Source organism: Mycteria americana, chromosome 6, assembly GCF_035582795.1.
Source record: "Mycteria americana isolate JAX WOST 10 ecotype Jacksonville Zoo and Gardens chromosome 6, USCA_MyAme_1.0, whole genome shotgun sequence".
Lineage (NCBI taxonomy): Eukaryota > Metazoa > Chordata > Aves > Ciconiiformes > Ciconiidae > Mycteria > Mycteria americana.
In genome coordinates this window covers 36,946,138-36,967,127 of record NC_134370.1, presented here as the reverse complement: position 1 = coordinate 36,967,127, position 20,990 = coordinate 36,946,138, and the positions used below count along the sequence as shown (strand labels likewise).

The window sequence follows — 20,990 nt, the reverse complement described above, 5'->3', positions numbered from 1 at the left end:
AAAAAAAAGAGCATTGCCAAACCTTAAGCTGTGATGACTGTTTAAGTGCAGATAGTGAGTAATGAAAACCTTCCAGCCAGTAGAGAAGCTTGCATTCATTATACTCGAGCCACTTGTTCTCATTATTATTCTCTTACTCTGCAATTGCTGGAGGTAATCTCAACACAGTGAATGAACATTACCAGTCTCCTTGAATTTGCTTAGTACATTAGTTATTTTCTTTTTCCAAAGTTGTGCATTCTGTGTGGTTTATTATTCTGAAATACCACTTCAATATTCCAGGAGCTAGGTTGTTTAGTTGAGAGGCCAAGTAGTCCACTGGCTAGGAGGATGTCTTGGTGTGAGGAGACTGGATTATATTCCCAGTACTCAACTGGTATTTGATCTTGAGCAAATTACCTCAAATCTGCCATGTTTATTTGCCATCTTCTGTCTGTCTTCTCAACATCCCTTGTAAACATTTTATGTAAGAGATTGTTGGAAGGTGTTTGTACAGTAGCTAGCAGAGGAAGTCCCGACTTCTTTTAAGATTTTTGGGGTGCTACAATAAAATGAAACAGTCTTGTTTGGTGATTCCACCTAACATTTGTCTCAACATTGTTTTAATACATGTAGACTGCAAAACCAGTGAAAATGAAAACAAGCATGGAAGAGTGCTGCATTTTGTCTGTGGCTTGAAAAGCCCTGGTCTTCGAGTGGTAGCCCCAGAACACCATATATGACTCAGGAAAAGGAAGAGAAGTTGATTAAAAAAACACAACAAAACAAAACCCAGACACCTTCAAAATGCATTGTTGCTCTCCTAAACTTGGAATATGTAGGCAGCATCAGATCCATTAAGGGATAGCCAGGTCATTAGAGGCACTCAATCACATCTCCTTCCTCAAGTTGGTGCCTAAAATACTTGTATGAAGCTTAGGGGGTTTGTAACGGCCATCATGGCTGTTGCACATCCTCTGAGGATTCCTTGGCATCACCCCAGAAAGGTTTTAACAGTTTTGTGAGAGATTGGCACCAAAATATTTAAAACCCAAGACAAAGTGGGATCAGAATTCTAGATACCCGCTGCCCAAACTAGAGAGAAGCAAAGGAGAAATTTCTTCTCTGGAATCTTTGAGGCTTTAACAGTTCATTTGTATTCAGGAAAGGGGCAGCCTTTCACAGGGACTGAAAGTTGCTCAGCTAAGACCAGGTCATTTCCTACGAGATTATTAGAATTTGTGACTCTGGTGGCCTAGCCACCCAACACAAGTCACTTCTATAGTGTTTAATTTGACAGTGGTGAGACTAAGTTTAGCTTAGTTCATACAGTCTTTGCACAGATGAAATAATGGGTTTTGTAATGTATTTTAACATGCTGTGAAGCTGGTTTAAAATGTTTTCTAAGCCGTAGCCACTAGAATGGGATTTAACAACTCAGCTTGCAGGTCTCAGGCTGTGCAAGAAGGTTCAAAGAGTTACACCGGGCATCTTATTTTGTGTAATCGGGCAACAATTTCATTATCAATGACTATAGCAGCAATTACACGTTCATCTGTGTTTGGTATGTGTTTGGAAATTAATGAAAAGTGAATCTGTAGTTTTTCAGGCAATAAATAAATTAGTTGATCTGAGCATGTCTGTGCTTGAATATAGACATGCTGGATTTTCATTATTATTTTTGTTATCCATCTATGATTAATGACATACTGGCCTTATTTTCTTTTTCATGCCCATAATGACATATTTTTTCAAAGGGAGCTAGTGATAATTTTACAGGTATTGCTTTCTGTAGGAGGTTATGGATTGGCTCTTTCTGAGTATTGTTATGGTTAGAGCAAGGCATTAAAGAAACATCAAAGGAAGCATATAAAGTCAAACTCAGTTATATACAACTCATTGACAATCACAGTCCCTTAAGAAGTTTTAGAAGATGTATTAAATATTTTCAAATAGCAAAAATTCTAAATTAATAGATAAATAAATGAAATTTATAATTTCATTCATAAATTTCATTTCATTCATAAATTTATAATTCATAAATAAATGAAATTATTTTCTGATTGCAGTTAGCACTCCCAAAACTAAATAGCAAAATTTTCTTTTATTTTTATAGATATTTTTAATATATATATATACACACACATACATACGTGTGTGTGTATATATGTATATATGAACATATGTATGTTTTGGGCCAAATCTTTCTTGTTTTGGCTGTGCCTAATACTAGTCACTGCTGCAGACATTAAAGTCTGTAGAAGTACAGAGATACTTCTTCACGCGAAGTTTACAGCAAACTCTAATCCTTCAGTACAGAGATAACCAAGACCTGCTGATAGATAACTGAATCCCATAATAGCTAAGATAATTCAATGTGTATTGACTTTTTAATAGCAACTTTCAAGGTACAGCTCAGGTTAAAAAACACAGTCTGCTCAGTGCTGCTAACGCATCTCAAGCACTTGCATTATTAATTGTGTGGGATCCTCTTTGTACGCAGTAAAACGGGGTCTCAGTGTTGCAGGGTTCAGTACGGTCTCAAACTTCTGCTCTCAGATATTTCCTCACTACAGTCCTTGAAAATGAGAATGGTTTCATTATATGAAAAAAACAAAACAAAACAAAAACCCTTCAAGTGTGTATTAGTTCTTTTTAAGAGATGCTTTCTAGCTTTGTTTTCATTGTATCTAGCATATTTCAAGGTGATTGGCTGTGATTAGGTTTTTTCCAGTAAAAATTCAGGAGAACATTCTGCTAAGGTTTTGCTTTTTCTAATCTGCTGCAGTGAAACTGCTTTGTAGAAACATTCCCTCCCAAGTGATTGAAGACGTGCAGTTTACTAAGCCAAATCAAGTTACAGTATAGAGATAATTAAATTACTGACTCGCTTCTATATAGGTGCTGCTGTATTATTTCAAGAATGAACACCCTCCCCCATTCCTGATAATCAGAATAGGAAGTATGATTTATTTGGAAACATGGGGGATGTTATATTCTTCTGCAACCAACAAAAATACATGACTTCGGGAGAGGGAGGACAGGGAGTAGCCGGGTTACAAATCTGTATTTTGTCCAGGACCACTGATGAATGACTACACATTACAAATGAATATCTGTGAATTCTTGTAATGTCATTAGGGTTTTGCTAAGAGAGAAAAATAATTTGTCGCTGATTTCTTTAAGGATTTTTGGATGCAGTCTTTTCAGATCAGTGAGTAACCAATTTTCTCTGAAAGCTCTTTGCAGTTGCAGTATTTCTAAAATGTACACTGTTTGGCTTTGTAAGTAATGAAGCTTTATTTAGTTATTAGAGGGACAGTGTGCAAAACAGATCACAAAACCCTAAGAAGCCCAGCCCAGCAAATAAAAAGAAATAGAAGAAAATGACAGATTTAATGGTTTCCTCAGCTACATTAATGTCTTTGACAGTCTTGAAAAGAGAATTTCTAATGAGCACTGAAACAAATGCGTGCAGGAAGTGGTCTTGCTTTTGCTGCTGCACATTTGAGTTCCTCTAATTGCATCAATAAGGAATTTCTGCTCCTCATGTAATGAATGCCTTTTGACTACTTTCTGAAAGGCAACTGGATGTAAGGGATAAACACTGGCACCTTTTGTATGAATTCACATAAACAGGTTTCAATTAATAGTTATCAGCCCTAGAAACACTGTATTATAATGCAGTAGAGTAAATCCCATTGTACATTTTTATTTTAAAATTTTTATTAAGCCTAAATTTCCTTCTGCTTTGCTTTTGGTGTGATGCCTCATGTCCTAAGACAGTGCTTTAACTCCCCACAGGCTTTATATTATATCTTGTGTCGGGGAGAAATCAGGTATTCTTTCACAGCTGTTCCTGCACCATCTCTCTCCTCAGACAACTCAGAATTCATATGATGCTACAGTACCTGGGTCTTTAGCTTGTTCTTGGTTCAAAAAGTGAGTTTCAGAGCAAGGGCTGGGGTTAGGTTGGGGGGGGGTGAGGGGGGAAGCTGGGTTTGATTTATTTTTTTTTATTGTTGTCATTTTTCTCCCTAAACAGAGGCACAGTTGCTGCAGGTGCAGTGGATTACTTATGAAAGAAGTTTTCTATTTAAAAACAGAGAGACTTTAATGAAATCAGTAGAGGGTTTGTACAATAGGTATTGTATTAAACCAAAGCTCAGGCTTCACATTGATTGTGGTATTTAAATTTCAATGAGTTGATTATGTATGGGAGTAAAATGACCAGTATTATGAATGTACAAAAAAGTGACATGGAAGAGCTGTGCCAGAAAAGTGAGAAAAACGTTCCCTTTATAGTCCCTAGAGTTCAATAAAGCACCACTATTTCCCAGCTTTTAAAAGCTCTTTTATCACAATGGTTCATACCTCACATTCCCTGGAGCCTGATTTGTTATACGTGCAGGGTCCTGTTCCATTCAGCAGCATCTCACTGGTTTCAGTGTTGGTAGGTTTGTAATCTACATAAAATTCCTGTGTGCTTGGAGTCATTTGCTTCAGTGACTGTCTTTTCTTTTTCCTGTGCCTTCGCATGAGAGAGCGCTGCTGCAGCTGCTTCATGCTGGCTGGGTAACGCTTCCATGACACATAGATTACCAGCAGGATCACAAGCACAGACAAGAAAAGGGCCACGCTGCCTGCTATGATTTTATGGAAGGAGATGTGTTCTGTGTCGTGCTCAGGTTCGGAGCTCGATTCAGTGGCTCCAACAGTTGGGGGCAGAGGGGGCTTGCTGTCATGTTTAGGCCTGGTGAGTTTTGGTTTAAACGTTGGCTTTGGGAGAGCTCGTGCTAATTCAAACCTTTCCGTGGTACTTTTGCTACAGATGCTGTAGTTTTTCACTGCATCAATAACATTCACCCCTTGCAGCTCTTTGGGGCTGGCACAAATAATTGTATTTTCCCTCAGCCCTTTAAAACTTTTAAGCCAGTTTACCAGAGAGCAAATGTTTCTGCTGCATTCCCATATATTCCCGGCAAGGCTGATGTCATTGAGGGATATCCAAGAATCCAAAATTTCTTGACCAATAAACGTGAGCTTGTTTGAATCCAGGTTGAGGCGCTGTAAATTGGGCACACACTGAAAAACACTAGGTCCACTGAAAGCTTCTATTTCATTGCCAGATAAATCAAGTCTTTGTAATGAGCTCCAGGTCCAGGACATCGTTTGTCCTATCACACTGATTTTATTCCACTGTAAATAAAGGTTTTGAAGGCTGACTAGCCTTGGAAAAAGTGCCAGGTTGAGCTTAGAAAATTGATTGTGCTCCAGATGAAGCTCTTTCAGTCTGATCATGCCTGCAAAGACATTCCTTGCTAAACTTCGGATGCGATTATAACCCAGGTCCAACAGTTCAAGGTTCCTACAATCTTGAAATATTCGAACAGGGATGGTTCTTAGGGAATTGGACCGCAAATGTAAACTCAGCAGCTTCCTTAAGCCCCTGAACTGTTCAGATCCCAGAGACTGCAGCTGATTGTATGACAGATCCAAATTCCGGAGATTTGTCACAGGTCTGAAGGTATTATTAAGAAAATAGGAGATTCTGTTGGAACTCAAGATCAACTCTTTTAGTCTGCGTATTCCATTGAAAGCATTTTCGTCAATATTGCTGATGTGGTTATGGTCTAAATAGAGCCAGGTGAGTTGATTAAGACCTTTAAATTGATTGTATTTTAGTTTTTGGAGGCTGTTATATCGAAGGGACAAACCTAAACAACCAGCAGATATACTTGAGGGAATCTCCTGCAATTTCTGAGATTCACAATATACCATTTTGCCTTCACACCTACAGCCCTTAGGGCATCCTCGTTCAGCAGAAGAAAGCATTGTCAGTAATACAGTAGGGGCTATTACCAGAGCTACAGCTGATCCGCTCAGTAGCCTAATTACATTGAAACCTGGAAATAAAAACAACTTAGAAAAGTTATCCCCCCACACATCAGTCATTTCTTTCAATCATGCTAAAATCTTTTATTTCAACAATCATTTAAAAATCCCTAGCTCGACTCAACTACTTTTCACATTGTTTTCTTTACTCAGATTTTTTTAAAGAATGCCTTTATATAAACACTGAAAAACAGTTGGGTAAAAGGTGTAATCCCTAAGCAATTTAACTGTAATAATAAATCACATCAAGGTAAGTCTATGGAGTAATTAAAGCACGGGCTATGCAGTGGCTATGAACTATACATTAAAAAAATAACATGAAAAACATACCCATTCTTTGTGTTGTTCAAAGGTCGTCCTTAGGTCTTTTGTTTTTTGCTTAGTGTGCCACAAGCATGGCAGCCCCTGTCAGCTGCACTGTAGTGAGTCAGGGCTCGCTGACACCCAGGAAGAAAAATTGGACCCCTTGGGAGATGGACCGATTTTGGAACATTATTCTTTGCCAGCCATGCAGAACACTCCAAGAATAAATCAATCCCAACACAGCATTCGCAGCAAAATGTCAAATTCTTCCTAGGTAATAGGATCTTCATGGATGTTACGTTTTTGCATCTTTATAGCTAGGAACCTGGCTTTTAAAATTTCTCTTTATAGGAAAGCATGTTAGATTCCTCCAAGCACTATTTAGCTATCTGAATTCACACATCTGTATTCCATAGCACAGCAGTTCCCTTACTTAGTACCCGATCCGGCTAGGAAGCTGCTTTGTAGCATAGAAGGTAGAATAAGCCTGTACAATGAACGAGCTCTGCTCACTTCTGCATACTGTCATTCTGAAAGCTCCGTCTGACTGTTGCTTTGGTTTCGGGGAATGCAGTCTTATGTAAAGCTGCCCCCAGTGGTGAAGAATATTATGGGCATGTGCAGAAATGTCTTCCTTTTATCTTGCAAATGAGTAAGCTCTGCTGGGAAAAGAGTGATTGTTCTGAGTGACTAATAGGAGCAGAATGGTCAGCTTCGATGTAAACTAGCGAGGTGTGCTGAAATAGCCAAATCCTCTTAGTCTCTTGCTATTTGTGAAAGCTGGTTTGCATCCTTGAACTTAATAGCTCAGCATGCGCTGCTGAGACTTTTGTCTGAAGGGCTAACATGACATTTGTAGGACATAGATACAAATTTTCAGTCCTAGGGGGTTTTTTCCTTACTGCATTAGACATGTGTTCACATGACCTTTTTGCAATAACTCACTATTTTTTAGTGAAGTATCAGCCCCCTCAGTGTGTCTCTTATCAAGCTTTTCAGTGGGGACACTATATTTTACAACATGAAAAATGTTTTGGAGCTGACATTTTGCCTTTTTGCTTTTTTCTTCTCTGTTAAAAGGCACCGTGCCAGGAGGTTAGAAGAGAGTATTGTGCTCATTTATTTCCCAACTTGCTGTCACTTCGTTCCACAACACTAACGCTTCAAACACAGGCTTCCATAACCCTTACAATATTGGGACTAAGGAGCTTGGTGTAGTACCTTAATCAGGTGAATTGTTTTTACTGTAACTTATGACATGGGCAGGATTCTATGGGAAGGTATAATATGCAGAGGATTTTTTAGATGTGTGACTCTGGGCAGTCCTTATATATCACATAAAGAGCCTTTTTCTCTTTCCTTATTCTTCCCTTCTTTCCTGCATGCTGTAGAGAAAGGACACATCCTCTTATCTGGGCAGAGCAAAGGTAAGATGGCATTACAGCAAATGCACCATGCTGGCAGTCTTCCTTCACCAAGAAATATGTGATCAGAGATGATGGTGGGAAAGTGTAAAATCATGGCTCTTTGTCGTGCAAGAATAGGCTAGAGCCTGAAGAGAAGTGTGCTGCTCGTTAAAAGAGGAGTACAGATTACAGTCCCTCAAATGCAACCAGACAGCTCTGAGAACTGCTTTTCCTTTCTGAGGCAGAATCCTTACCCCTTGGAATAATGTACTTTGACTTTTCCCTTTTTATTCACTGCTGTGAGCACAGAAGAACTTAAAATGAGGTGAAACCTGGAATTTTCCACGCATTAAAATGCCAACATTGCCTAGTACTTAGTCTGTGAATGACTTCAGGCTTAGAGTAATCTCACTAGTATTAACGCACCTATCTATAGTGCCTAAATTAGGAGCACAGTCGCCCCTGGCTAACAACTATGAACATCTTTCATGTCAGGAGTCAGAAATACATACCTGTATCAAGGCATATCCTGTGAAAATTCTCCCCTTTGGGTCAGATTTGTGGAGAGGGAAAGGATTAGTTCCTCCATTAATCTCCGTCACTGTCACCATCTCCCATTCTCTACTACAGCTTGTTTCTGGCTCTTTGATCTGTAGGGCTGAGGAGCCAGCGACAAACTGCAGACTGCACTGGGAACTGTGATAGTCTGGGGAGCTGTTCTGCTGACAGGAGTGTCACGTGCCAGTCCTGGTGTGCCTGTTGTAGGTTTTCCATCACTGCCTTGGGGGCTCTCTGTACTTGATAGAGCAGGATTGGCAGCTTCAGAAGACAATTCAGACCTTTTGGTAAGCCAGTTTGCCTCTTGGAACTGCCACTCTTCCTCTGCTGACAGTAGAGGATGCCTGTGACAAGTAGACTCTTTATTGAAATGGCTCAGTTAGGTTCCTAAACTTAGATGGCATGAAATTAGGTGTAAATCACCTGGTTCAAACACAGCATGTAAAGCTTCAGATAACATACAAATTCTTTCTCCTGAAGAGCTGGTGCTACTTAGTATACCAGCTCAGTCTGAGCCTTCTCCCCAAACTTTGCCTATTCTCTGGCTTTTCCCCTTTTGTCTTCTCTCCCTGCTCCGTCTTCATTGTGGAGTTAACAAGTAACATCTCTGCCACCATGAGTCAGCAGAGCTTCAGTAGCTTTTCCAGGATTTTAATAATTGCCAATATACTGGACAAATAAGAGGGAACAGCCACTCTTTTACCATGAGTTATCTTCATTTTTCTGAAAGGGGTGAGACATCAAGAGATGAACAGAGAGAGCATCAAATCTATGTTAATGGATTGCCAAATTCAATTTTCTTTACTGAGATCTTTTTTGAATTACACCAGCAGGAAAAGTGCCAGTGTCTGATAAACAGTTTTTTAAAATTACATTTCTGTATCTTCATACAGCTGAATGGGTTCTTTTAAAATTGTGGAAATAAAGCTGCTCCCAGTATGAAACATTTCATACAAAATTTCAGACCAGTCCGCCCATATTATAAACTATGAAAAACAGAGAATTAAGTTAAAGCTGCATTTTAGATAAGAAGATACCTTTTGTAAATGGTTTAACCTTTGCCTTGTATCAACTACACCTTATATATCTGTGCAACCCTGTTGCATTACCATTTAACTCAAGTAACCGGAAAAAAAAGAACTCAAGGCTAAACTGGGTAAATTCTCTTATGGATAAGCTAGTTTTCATTAGAACTAATATCACAGCTCCTGAGTGCCTAAAATCCAGGAGTTTGTTGAAGGCTTGGTGTGAATTTAACTGGTACTCCGTGTGAGTTTGTGTGTATTCATTCTGCAGGATAGTTGCTGTAGTCATAGGGCATTTTAAGTTCACCTCTGCTCCATTGCTAGGCAGCCCTACCTCCTGTCCTGGAACAGCAGTTCCCAGTCAGGAACAGGAGGTAAAATCTGCAAGTAACAGAAGTCTCAATGACTTCACGCTGACTGAATATTAGCGCTCAGAAGCAATGTGATTCCTTCTCTTCTGCCTATGAACACATCATTTTATGCAATTCTGCAAAGACAGATACTCTTAAGAGAAATATTTCATTTATTTGTGTACTTTCGCACACAGTCTGTGTTTTGGGATTTCAGCCTTAGACGTAAATTGAGATGCCACAGAACCTGGGAAGCTTATTAGTTTTGAACTGTATGCCTCCGTGATCACTACGATTTGTTTTTCTGGGATTTTTCTGAGGGGGAAAATTACATCGGAAAATACATTGACAAATGTGTTGCTAAATATGTCTTAACATTCATACAGATGAAAAGTGATGTGTTGGGGGGAGCCTGTGATGAACACATTGTTTTCTTCATCAGCACAACAAATTAAATTCAAAGTTGTTTGGAAATGATGCACTATCCCAAGGTAGTGATGGCTCAGATTTTTCTCTTGGTACTAAATTTTCAATAGGTTTTCTGGCTGGAAATTGTTCTAGATAGATTTCACTACTATCTGATTTTGCAGTAATTTGCTTTAATTTAATATCATATTTGGTTTTGTTCTTGCTTATGTAGTTAAATCCTAGTGTATTTTCTTTTTCCATTTACTCTGGCTGTGGGCTCTGTATCTAGCTGCAAGTTCCCTATAGAAAGCTTAACATGAACTGCAGCCAGAATATTAAAAGGTGAATCAAAAGATGACATTCACTGTGAAAGCCTGTTCCTCCACAGAGCTGGTTTGGAGTTGAAACATTTTGCAGAGGAAAGAGGAAATGGCAAATCTTGCATTTTTCAGAGAAGGCACCTGTAATGACCAGGTACATGTTTGCTAAGTACATTTGAAAAGGAGGGATGACAGAATTATCAGGCTCCAGTAGAATGGGGATGAAGGGTGCAGGGAAGACGTGTATTTCCCAAAGCATGAGGAACCAGCAGTTACCAGGTGCTAGTGGGATTCTACATAAATCAGCAGTCAAAAGCCTTCCCATTCTGTCACTTGCTTCTCATCAGCCTTCTTCAGGACATTTCACGCTTACTCTTTAAAATGCAGTTCTTGTTTCATGATGTTGTTACAAAAAAAAGAAATAATTTTTTAAAAGTTTCCATTTCTGTTACTCTCGTAAGAACTCCATTCAGAAAAGCAGGATGATCCTTTCTAGCCACAGTGCATTATGTTCTTAATGCACAAACTTCAGAATTTAGACTTCTGGGTACAGCATTTTTCTGTTCACAGATAGAGCTCCTGGGTCTAGGATTGCCTTTATGTATGTAATCGCATGTCCCTTTGGGGAACTGTAGTTAACAAGTGCTGCACTGTGTTCTTTTTGGGTTTATGAAGTGACAATGTATGTCTTTCCCTTGACTTTATTTCACTATAAAGAAACTAGGAGTCAGCTGGGTTAGGAATACTAGCTTGTTCTAAATGGTACTGTAGTGTGCTATCACTGTATCATTAAGAGTAGATAAGTCTAATAAAATGTGTTTGCAATTTTTGAGCCAGTGATTAAATGAACCTGCTGTTCCATGAGGATCAGATTAGAGCTGGGGGAGTATAACTCCCAGTGTAAATATCAGAGCGTGGGAAGACAGAGGGGAAACTCAGGATGCAGGATTTGCCAAAGGCGGAGGTAAGGAAAGGGAAGTGTGGGAAAGCCAGGTTCGAGGAACATGCAGGCAAGGGAAATTGAGGCAACAGAAAATGCTCTGAAGAAAGAGCAAAAGAGGACTGAGAGTAGGGAGGGTCTTATCCCAGTAGTTTGTCAGTACTGACCTAAAGGACTGTGGTGGTAAGCGGTAGATGGGAGAGGTGGATAAATTAAAATATCCCCTTTCTCTCCTGATAGGAATAATTAGCTTTGCAAGGCCTCCCCTGGCCTCTGTGAGGGTGAAAGGATCCCATGTTATAAATTCTGTGATAAGCTGAAGGAACATCTGAAGCTGAATAGGAGCCATGCCCCCTTCCTAGGAGACAGTAACCTCTGTAACATCTGATTGCTTGTAGAGGACATCAGGGACACATCTGTCACTTTGTGTATACCCCGAGGATCTCCTCGGTGCCGTGGTTCACAGGGCAACACAGGCTATCGCTTTCCTCATGCACAGTTACACACTGTTGAATAATGAAACTTTTCCAGCTGTACTGTTTTGTTTAAATCTGTGCATTGTGGATAGGTCACAGGGGCCTCTGAGCTGTCCCAGGGTAGATAATGCTGCATACAAAGCCTACAACCTTTGTTCATGGCATCTGGTAGCTAGGTTTTCTGGATCCTGTCATAACTCCTGTATCCTTAATGAGGCATTGGACACACAACTGTTCCCCGATTGACTTTTTGTCCTATGATTTTGAAGCTGTTTGAAGGCAAGCAGCCTGTGCTTCAGTCTCATCCTCTGGAGACACGACTACGTGAGATGCAAAGCTATCATTTTACTTACTCTCTGAAATTGGTAGGTGCTGCTTCTGTTTCAGTGGATTTAACGTTGATTCATTCAGGCTTGTGCTCCAGCATCTTGGTGAAAGGGGAATATGAGTAGAAGCAGCAGAAGGCAAATGATCATCACTGACGGAAAAGAAATTAATTACATGTTACACACAGTGCTAGCTTCAACCTGTGGAGATGAATGATACATGCCGTAAGTGCTCTGGTGATGTGTGGGTGCAAAGTGAAAAGCAGTCTTAGTGGCCCCTGCTTGTGATTCTGCCTGTAGTCTCTATGAAGATGCCAGGGAGGTTAGGTTAGAATAAATCCAGGCTTGTTGCAAATGCTTCCCAGTCTTTTATGGGCCAGGATGCCGTTGCTGGAAGAGTGCCTACTGTCTTATTGTCCAGGCAGCACGTATGGGGTTTATGTAGACTAAAATATTCAGAAACCCTTAGGTGTCACCATGAAATATGCTTGCCTATGAAGTATGATTTGTTCTCCTAGGTGTGTCTGACTTCTGCCTTGCTATAACAATTCTGCATATGCATCAGTGGCAGACTATGATAGGTGGCAAAGGTAATGAACTTACTTCCTGAGGAGCCAGATTAACGTGGAGATCTTGTAGAAAAGTTCTGTTCATGGAGAACTCTATAATGGCTGGGACATCAGGCTGGCGGCATTGCATAACTGAATTCAAACAGAGTTGCAGCCTGGTCCCATAGCACCTGGTTTCAGAACATGTACCTGTGTGGCCCTTGAGGCTCTGCTTGATATCATAGGCTGCTCCAAGCTCTCATCGGCTGAAGAGTACATGACTTGCCAATGATGGTCATGCTTGGTGAGTAGCAAAAGGAAGGAGTGTAGGTCTTGGTGTGTCAGTAAGACTGAAGAGAAAACTATGGGGCCATTCAGGACATTGGAATGTCTGGCTCTGTCTGATAGTCTACCTAGAACTAGTGCAATGAGCAATTTAACTATGGGTTGGTGGAGCGTATGCATGTGCATGCACATAAATACTTTTTCTTCTTTGGAGAATGAATTGGACAACTGGAGGCATCCTCTGATGAAGTTTTCCTTTAAATGGGTATATTTCAATAGAAGATTTATACAAATAAATGTTTTCTGACAGAAAGACACTTTGTTGGGGGGAAAAAAATAATCCTGACAGTGTTCAATTCTGGCCAGAGGGAAAGGAGGGAGCTCTGAGCATGTCCTGGCTTATTGGTAAGAACAGGAACGGTAACATTTGACTAAGGACCAATGAGGTGATGGTAGTGTCAGTAACGTGGCCATTTTGACAGTGTTTATTTTCCACCAAACCCTAGACCTTTTCAGTCTTCAATGTCGATGTGTAGTTAAAAACCTCAGGGCTAGCCTTTTGTCCTCGGCTGTTCCCTCTACCTTCATGCCTTTGCTTATAGCTTCTCCTTCTTAACTCCTACCCTATGTATACTTTTCTGAGGAATGAATATTTGTCAGTTGCTCAGCATAGAGCATATATATACAATGCATCTTCACACATGTTAGGAATTTCGGACATGTTCCCTGTTAGGCATTTAACTAGTTGCTCCTTGGCTCTCCAAATGAAACTGCCTTGCTATCTCACTATATGCTGAAGTTGTAGAGTTAGTTATTCTGTCAGGTCAGCGTGGGAATATCTGTTGGCTGCGGTGGCTCCTTGACTGCTGGAGGGAGGCAGCTGACGAACTTTTGTTATAGCAAAACCATGACGTCCACATCATATCAAAAGCCATTAAAAAAGTATTATAACTTGCTTTCCAAACTTCAGCTTTTACCTTAATTTTCTTTGCATCTCAGTATCTCCACTTATGAGAGAGGGATAGTAACATTTAATTATCCTATAAGTTGATCAGCATAATAGATTACTTCACTTTTTGTCTGACACTAGTTATTTTCAAACATATGTCTTTTCCATCAGTTAAGCCATCCAGTCCTTTTTGGACTTCCAACACAAGTTATTCCATATCTGTTGTCATTTTTATTACTTGCTATGGGTATCATTTATTTTGATGCATTTTTTTGAGATAGAATGACCAAATGGCAAAATTCCATGTGAGGACAACATAGTTGTCAACTACAGGAAAACAGGCTACTTTTAAAATGCAAAATTATCTCAAAGCTTTGGTTAATAGGCTCGTTAACTTCTGTTCACTGTAGGACCTTTTTTTGATGTTACAAGAGTACCATTTTGAAAACTATTTAAGAATCTGCTGAATATTACCTTTAATTTTCCATATTAAAATTGTGATGGGTGGCTAACATTTTTCAGCTACTTGAAACGAAAGATGAGTATACATAGCATTTCTTAGGATCAGACCTAGATTAGTAGGTAAGACTATTCTTGTAGGTAGAGCTACTTCCTAGTCTTATTGCTCTTCAGTGTAAACAGGCATACAAGGTGTAAGCAATTAAAGAGTGCAGAATACCTTGATTTCATTTGACCTGTTGAAATATTCTAAAATAATTTCCAGTTTCTCCTTTCACTTGCTTATGCATGAAAAACTCTACAGAGAAAAAAGCATTCTAGCTTCTATTAGGACTCATGCTTGGACTCAAGTGTGGTATTCTGAGATTGTGATTTCAAATCCAGAGACAGTCAGAGTGATGTGTTACTATACAGCATTAGTAACATTTTGAAGAGAAAACTAAACATGACAGTTGAGCAGATTTGCAACTGAAAGAGAAAAACATGAACAAAGTTAAGAACCATATAATTATGTTCATTCACACTGTGACTAGCATAAAAATGATTTATTCCAAATGGTTACAGTTGCATGCTTAGTCACTTCCTTTCCTGGCTTCAGCCTAATTCTGTTTTCTGGCATTTTCCTGCAAAAAATGTTTGTTCTCTTTTTCGTCAAAAGTTTCAGATTTTTGTAGCTTTTAATAATTCAGTCAAGTCTTTTTCAATTAAGCAAGCTACAGCAGTTTTTGGATATTCCAGCTTTGGTACCTGGTGTTCCTGAGAAAGCTCAGAATCTTAATTATACTGACAATCTTGGTTAGTTAACCAGCCTGTAATCGGCTTCCACTTAGTCACAGAGGTCACTCGTCTGTGCCCAGTAATGATGGACTAGAAGTTTCTGGTTTGAAAAAAAAAAAAAAATAGAAAAGGTGAATTGTTGCAGGTATGTTTTGACTATTCTGTTCAGTATTTGCCATCCTTCTTGTTCTTTTCCCATTGGTGTGTCTGGCAAACAGAGCTCTGAAGAAACCATATGTGATTTAAATGACTTATTAGCTCATCTTTTCAGGCCATGTCTACCCAAGAAAATTGCCTTAAATTAAAAGTGATTAAATAAAAAAATAAACATACAACCAAACCCCAGCATATTTAAGTGAATTACAAAAGTGCAACAGACTCCCATATAATTAATTTCAAAACAAAAATCTTGGTTACTGCAGATTTATTTTGGTTTCTGTGACAGTATACTCTCCTGTTTATTAAAACTAAGTGTCTTTATCCAGTACACAGGACAGCAAACAAATGACAAAACCAACTCAAAGGGACTCAAATATTATACATGGCCTTCGCCTGCTGCGTCACAGTGTAAAACAATAAATATCTGCAAAATGTTAATTTCTGATTGGCCAAAATGTTGAAGAGTGCTGCAGGCACAGGGAGGAAGAGAGGAAGCTGACATGAAGAGACGAATGAGAGTTTTCACCCTTTCTTCTCTTTCTTGCAACAATAGTGGGATAGGCGTGTTGTAGTTTTTGCATTTTGTAAATCCTTCTATGCAGTATTCTGTATCTCCTAAGTAGGTAAGAAGCTTAAAAACACCTTGCTCTCTTGCAGCTTAGTTGCATACAACAAAGGTTAGAAAGCAATAAATGCTGCCAATTGATAACCAAGCAGAGACTCTGGTCAGCCTACATAGTGGAGGCACAGGAAAGCTCAACCTGAGTGAGTCAACGGCTCCATTTCTGTGTCCCTAAATGGTAACAGGAATTGGGAGAAAATAGTAAGGATTTGTAAGCATGAACTCAGTTTCAAAAGCAGACATTTTGCCTCCAGACACACAGGAAACAGACGCATCTCTATCCACTTGTTCTTATAAGGTTCCTCTTTGGTCACAGATATATGACAGAAAAATCTTCTGTCTGTGTAACAGGGAAACCATGTGACTTGCTGATTTGATCTTACAGCATATGTTTGTGTCCTCATTTATTTGTCATTTGGACAAACTGAACGGATTTAAATCCAGAGCATGAATAGACATGTACCAATATAATTAACCCGACAAAAATACTTCCTGTGGAGGTTTCTACTGCTGTGTGTTGAGTAGTTTCCTGTGTTCCTTTGTAAGACTGTAAGGTCCTAGGAAAGTGATGTACTTTATTCTATCAAAGTAAGACTAAAAAGGATCCTAATCTTAAGATAACTATGTACAAATCTAATACACAGAGCAATCATAAATAGAATGATGTCAAAATGTTGTTTAGTTTGAAATTCATAGGAAAATAGAAAAGAAGGACTTTTCAGGGGAAGCTAAATATACCTTTGATTTTTTTTTTTTTTTACTTCATCAATATGCATAATTTCAGCTGTATAGTTTAGTTTATACTATGATAGTTGAAACCCACAATACAATCTCTATGGGTTTCCTTGTAACGTGATGTGCCTTGGTGCTGTTTGCATGCACAAAGAATTCACATAGCGTAGTAAAAACTAAGACGTAAAATTCTCATGTTTCAATGTAAAAGCCAGAAAGTAACTAATGGATGTTAGGAAAAGACCAAAAAAAAAAAAGGTACTGTATGGCCATGTTACTCCATAAGAGCTGTCTCCTATGAAGATTTTTGCAGTTTCCTTTAAAATACCTAGTACTTGCCACTCTGAGACAGAAAGCTGAAGAGATCCAGCACTCTTATCTGACATAGCAATTTCAATGTTCTTCTCTCTGTGTGTGATTTAAAGTCAAGTAGAAATATGCTGTTAGAATAGAGATATCTGTAAATGGATAAAAGTCTTGTAGTCATATCAGACCACCACTGTATAAGAGAATCTCCAAAAAGAAGACTATAAATGTCCTTGAATATATTTGCTCCTTACATAAATACCATGGTATTTGGAATTCTGCATCAGATACTTGCTGATCAAAAGATTAACATTTTAAAGAAGTTGATAATTCGTATGTTCAGGTAAAGACCAGGGTTTACCATTCCACCCTTTCGTACACACAGAAACGTGAGAGGAACACAGGAGTGAATATGCCAGGCTCTGTAACAGTTGAACTGCAAGACTTGATTTTGCAAAGCTCCTTAATTTTGATAAAACAAAGTTTTATCCAAAGCCAGATTTAGAAGAGGTTTCCAGTAACAGTGACTACTCTGGTTATTCATGTTTGTGCACAAAATCCAAATCTGCTTGTGACGGTTATTGTACCTTTAGTGAGAACTGTGGAAACGTGCTTCTGTCATTACCCTTTTCTGACACGTTGGGAACTAGCACAGTACTGATAAACTTCCAGCTTGGATCTTCTACTTAAAAAAGGCTGTTGTAAATTAGATCAGGGACACCGAGAAAGAGAGAATTCCTACTCTTTGTAGCGTAGTTTTTTACAGTCAAATGTCTTAACTGATAACAGTATTAATTACCACGTAATGAATGTGGTTCATTTGCAGAATTTCACAGTGGGAGAGGATTCTTCATTGGTATATTTTTCTCTCTCTTTCTCTTTTTGAATATTTAATCCTATATTGTATCATCAACTAATACAACAAGTTGCATCCAAAAGATTAAGGGGGGGAGGGGTTGCTGATCCTTTTAAGTCTGGTAAAATTACCCTCTTGAATGTTCAGCATATAATTTAATAGATATGCTAGTGACATTTCTTCTGTTGCTGTTCTTTTTCACAGCTACTGGAAGTACTTGCTGGCTATTTTATGTCATTTTATTTTAAAGTGTTTATCTAGTACATTTGTATTCTTTGCTTACATTGCCACTTACCTGGTATTTTTTACTTTAGGCCACTTGCAGCAAAAATGTATGAAATCCTGTATGTCCCACTGTGCCTAGAATATATTTCAAAAAGAGTAAATTTTTTCAGTGCTTTACAAGTGTGCAGCCTCTGCCACCCTTTGCTAGTATTTGTCTTTTGCTTTCTGCACAGTTTGCTTGGTACCGTATGCTGCTTCCTTGTCAGAGGCTAGCTGGAAGTGTCATGTGTGTCAGTAACAGCTTATTTTACTTGCCACAGTTTAATGCAAAAGCAGTCAGCAGCAGAAAAGGAATCTGCTTTGTTTCAGTTCCCATTTTTTCCATTGTTGCCATTCAAGAAAGGTAGAAACCACTTATGAAACCATGTATGAAATCATTAGGGAGTTTCTCATGTTCTCAAACAAGAAAGAATTAAAAATTGTGGAGAGTTTTACTCATCATTATATAGAGTGAAATACTATTTAAACACTTCCCAGGAGTGCTAGTGAATAGGCATATCAGTGAGTCAACAGTACAACCTTAACAAACAAACAGTACAAACAGAACAACAGTAACCTGCAGCACATATTTTTGATATGTCTGTCAGAAGTCATTATTAGGAACTTAGTGATGGGTTTCATGATTTAACATAACAATTACTGGGAGTATGTTTTGCTGATTTCTGCTCCCTATGGAATTAATGACTGTCTCGTATTTGTCTCTAATTTGTACTCTACATAATTAGAACAAAGGTCAGAGGTAAATACTTTATGTAGAGTCACTGTTTGGATAGTTTTACTCCTGATATTCAAGGGGATTCATCTATCATATTTTACACTAAGGTTCCATTTATGCATTTTTAATTTAAGCATTAATAACTCTTACAGAACTTGTGAGTATGTGTTAGACATGCCTGTGTGTGATGTAGGTGATGTTTTTAGAAGACTGATAAAATCCAAAATGGAAATATTCTGTTGTCTTGGAGTTCAAGACAATCTATAGGAGTTGTTGCTGGGTTTGAGACAAAATGAATAAATGGGAACTCACTATGAAGTGCTGCTGCCTCTCCTGAGTTTTGTCATTACCTTTATTTAATGGAATAGGTTTTGGCATTCATCAGTCAGCTGTACTGGCCTCCCATTGTCTTTATTTCCCCAAGAAAGGGAATTATTTCATGTGAAGAAAACACAGTATGAATCTGTCTGTTAAATGGAGACTGCCTTCATAAGTCAAGAGCCATGTAAACACCATAGAGTTAAAATTTGCTTAGCTCTGGTTACGACAAGAGGTATATAATACCATTTAGTCTAAACATACTGGCATGAAAAATGTTCTTCTGTTATAAGTAGCTGTCCCTTGTACTATTAAATGTCTTCATTTGGGGTTAGGGAGCTATGCTATAACATTGTGTCTTCACTTTGCATCTTCATTAACTTTGAACTGAAGCAGATAACTTATTTGACATTCTAAAGGGGAGCTTTTGTGTCCAGTTATTCAGGATTAGTATTCCACGGGGAAAGAGGCTGAGATAATGAGATTCTCACCACCTTGTGAAAAGTCCCTCAGGTACTGGTTAAAAGTCTTGTTTGCAAGGTTCATTTCTGCTAAGTAGTATGAGAATATAGGATGTCATGTTTTACTGTTCTCAGCTCCTTCTTAGATCTACAATTAAAGGTCAGTTTAAGTCATGCATATTCATCCACATTACACTGAAGTGAGTAGTTTCTGTGAGTCTGTGCGTGTATCCAAGTGCACTGGTACCAGTTTGTAAGGCATCAGCCTTCAGGTTCCTCACAGCTTGGTGACAGTGGTGGTGTTCTGTGATTTGAGGTGTTTTCTTTCTCCCTGCTACTCCCTTTAATCAATATATAAATCTAAGTTGAATCACTTTCTAATGCACGAAGAAGTAAATAAACATCCATTTGATATTTATATATCGGAATTTTGCTATAGCAGACAAGGGACGTGTTTTGATTTTCCTGAATGCTGTTGCAAAATGTTATTGCTCTGGAAAAAGATTACAAAGGAAATGCGATAATCCTGTTATCAAGATACTTGTCATTCCCATTTTATCATAGCTGAAACAATAATGAATGCTTCCAAAGACTGTCAGTCTATCTGTGCTTACAGCATTTCTTCAATTGGTTCAAACACTGTATGGATAAACAGTTTTGTGCGACTTTCAAGTAAATTTCACTGCTATTCCTGAGCTGTTCAAAAGTGCAAAGCTCCTATGCACACAGCTGGAAAGGAACTGAAGTTATTGTATAGACATGCATCATGGTTCAGAAAATTAACATAGAGAGTTTTTCAAGATAACATAACATTCATGAAAATTGAGTGCACTTTTCTCTGTAATGCATTTCCTGTGACTCAGACCTCTTCTTTCTGTTGAGCCAAATAAGGTTTATTACATAAAACAAAGCAAAGCATTATATTTACTGCCATATTTAATGGCTTTATCTCAATCTATGGTATATAATTATTCTTACCAGTTCCATAGGATACTTAATAAGAAATTCAGAAGAAGTTGTTACTGAAATTTCTATTTTTAATGTCTAATTTTTAACCTGTTGAGTTTAAGAGGTCAGATTAAAAAAAAATAAAAAAATAAAAAAATCATGAATTCCAGATTGCTAAAAAGGTTGTTCTTGGGCATTCTTGCAGTCTCTTTGGGATCCATTTCTTGTTCAGGAAATGCAAATGGAAATTAAAATATGCTTGAATGCCAGCAAGCAAATACAGCAGCTAGATAAAAAGGTTTCAGTTTTATTAATTGTTTCAAATCTTTTATAACCATAAGGAACTTTGCTATTCTCATTTCATCCATTAAAAACAAACAAGCAAACCCACCTGATTTTCTAGTTGGCTTCTGACCATACCTTCATGAGGTGAAGGTATGGTTTCAACTTTCTTTCCATAAGACAGTACCTTATTTTGCGGTCCAGATGGTTACTGTTGTATGTCAGCCTACCTTACTGTTACTGCCTTTAAACTGGGAACAGCTTCTCTAGATCTATAATATAGCTTTTTTTTTCCTCTTTCT

At 38.4% G+C, this 20,990-nt stretch overlaps 2 protein-coding genes across 3 annotated transcripts in view; one reads left to right on the top strand and one right to left on the bottom strand.

Moving 5' to 3' along the window:
- The window catches only part of LRRTM3 (leucine rich repeat transmembrane neuronal 3), a 90,511-nt gene extending 84,577 nt beyond the window's left edge, over positions 1-5,934 (bottom strand). Inside the window, exon 1 of the mRNA XM_075505309.1 lies at positions 4,354-5,934. Coding sequence (XP_075361424.1) covers positions 4,354-5,934 — 1,581 coding nt within the window. The remainder of the gene's footprint in view (positions 1-4,353) is intronic.
- CTNNA3 (catenin alpha 3) overlaps positions 1-20,990 on the top strand; it is a 555,174-nt gene that overhangs the window by 238,778 nt on the left and 295,406 nt on the right. The window lies entirely within an intron of this gene.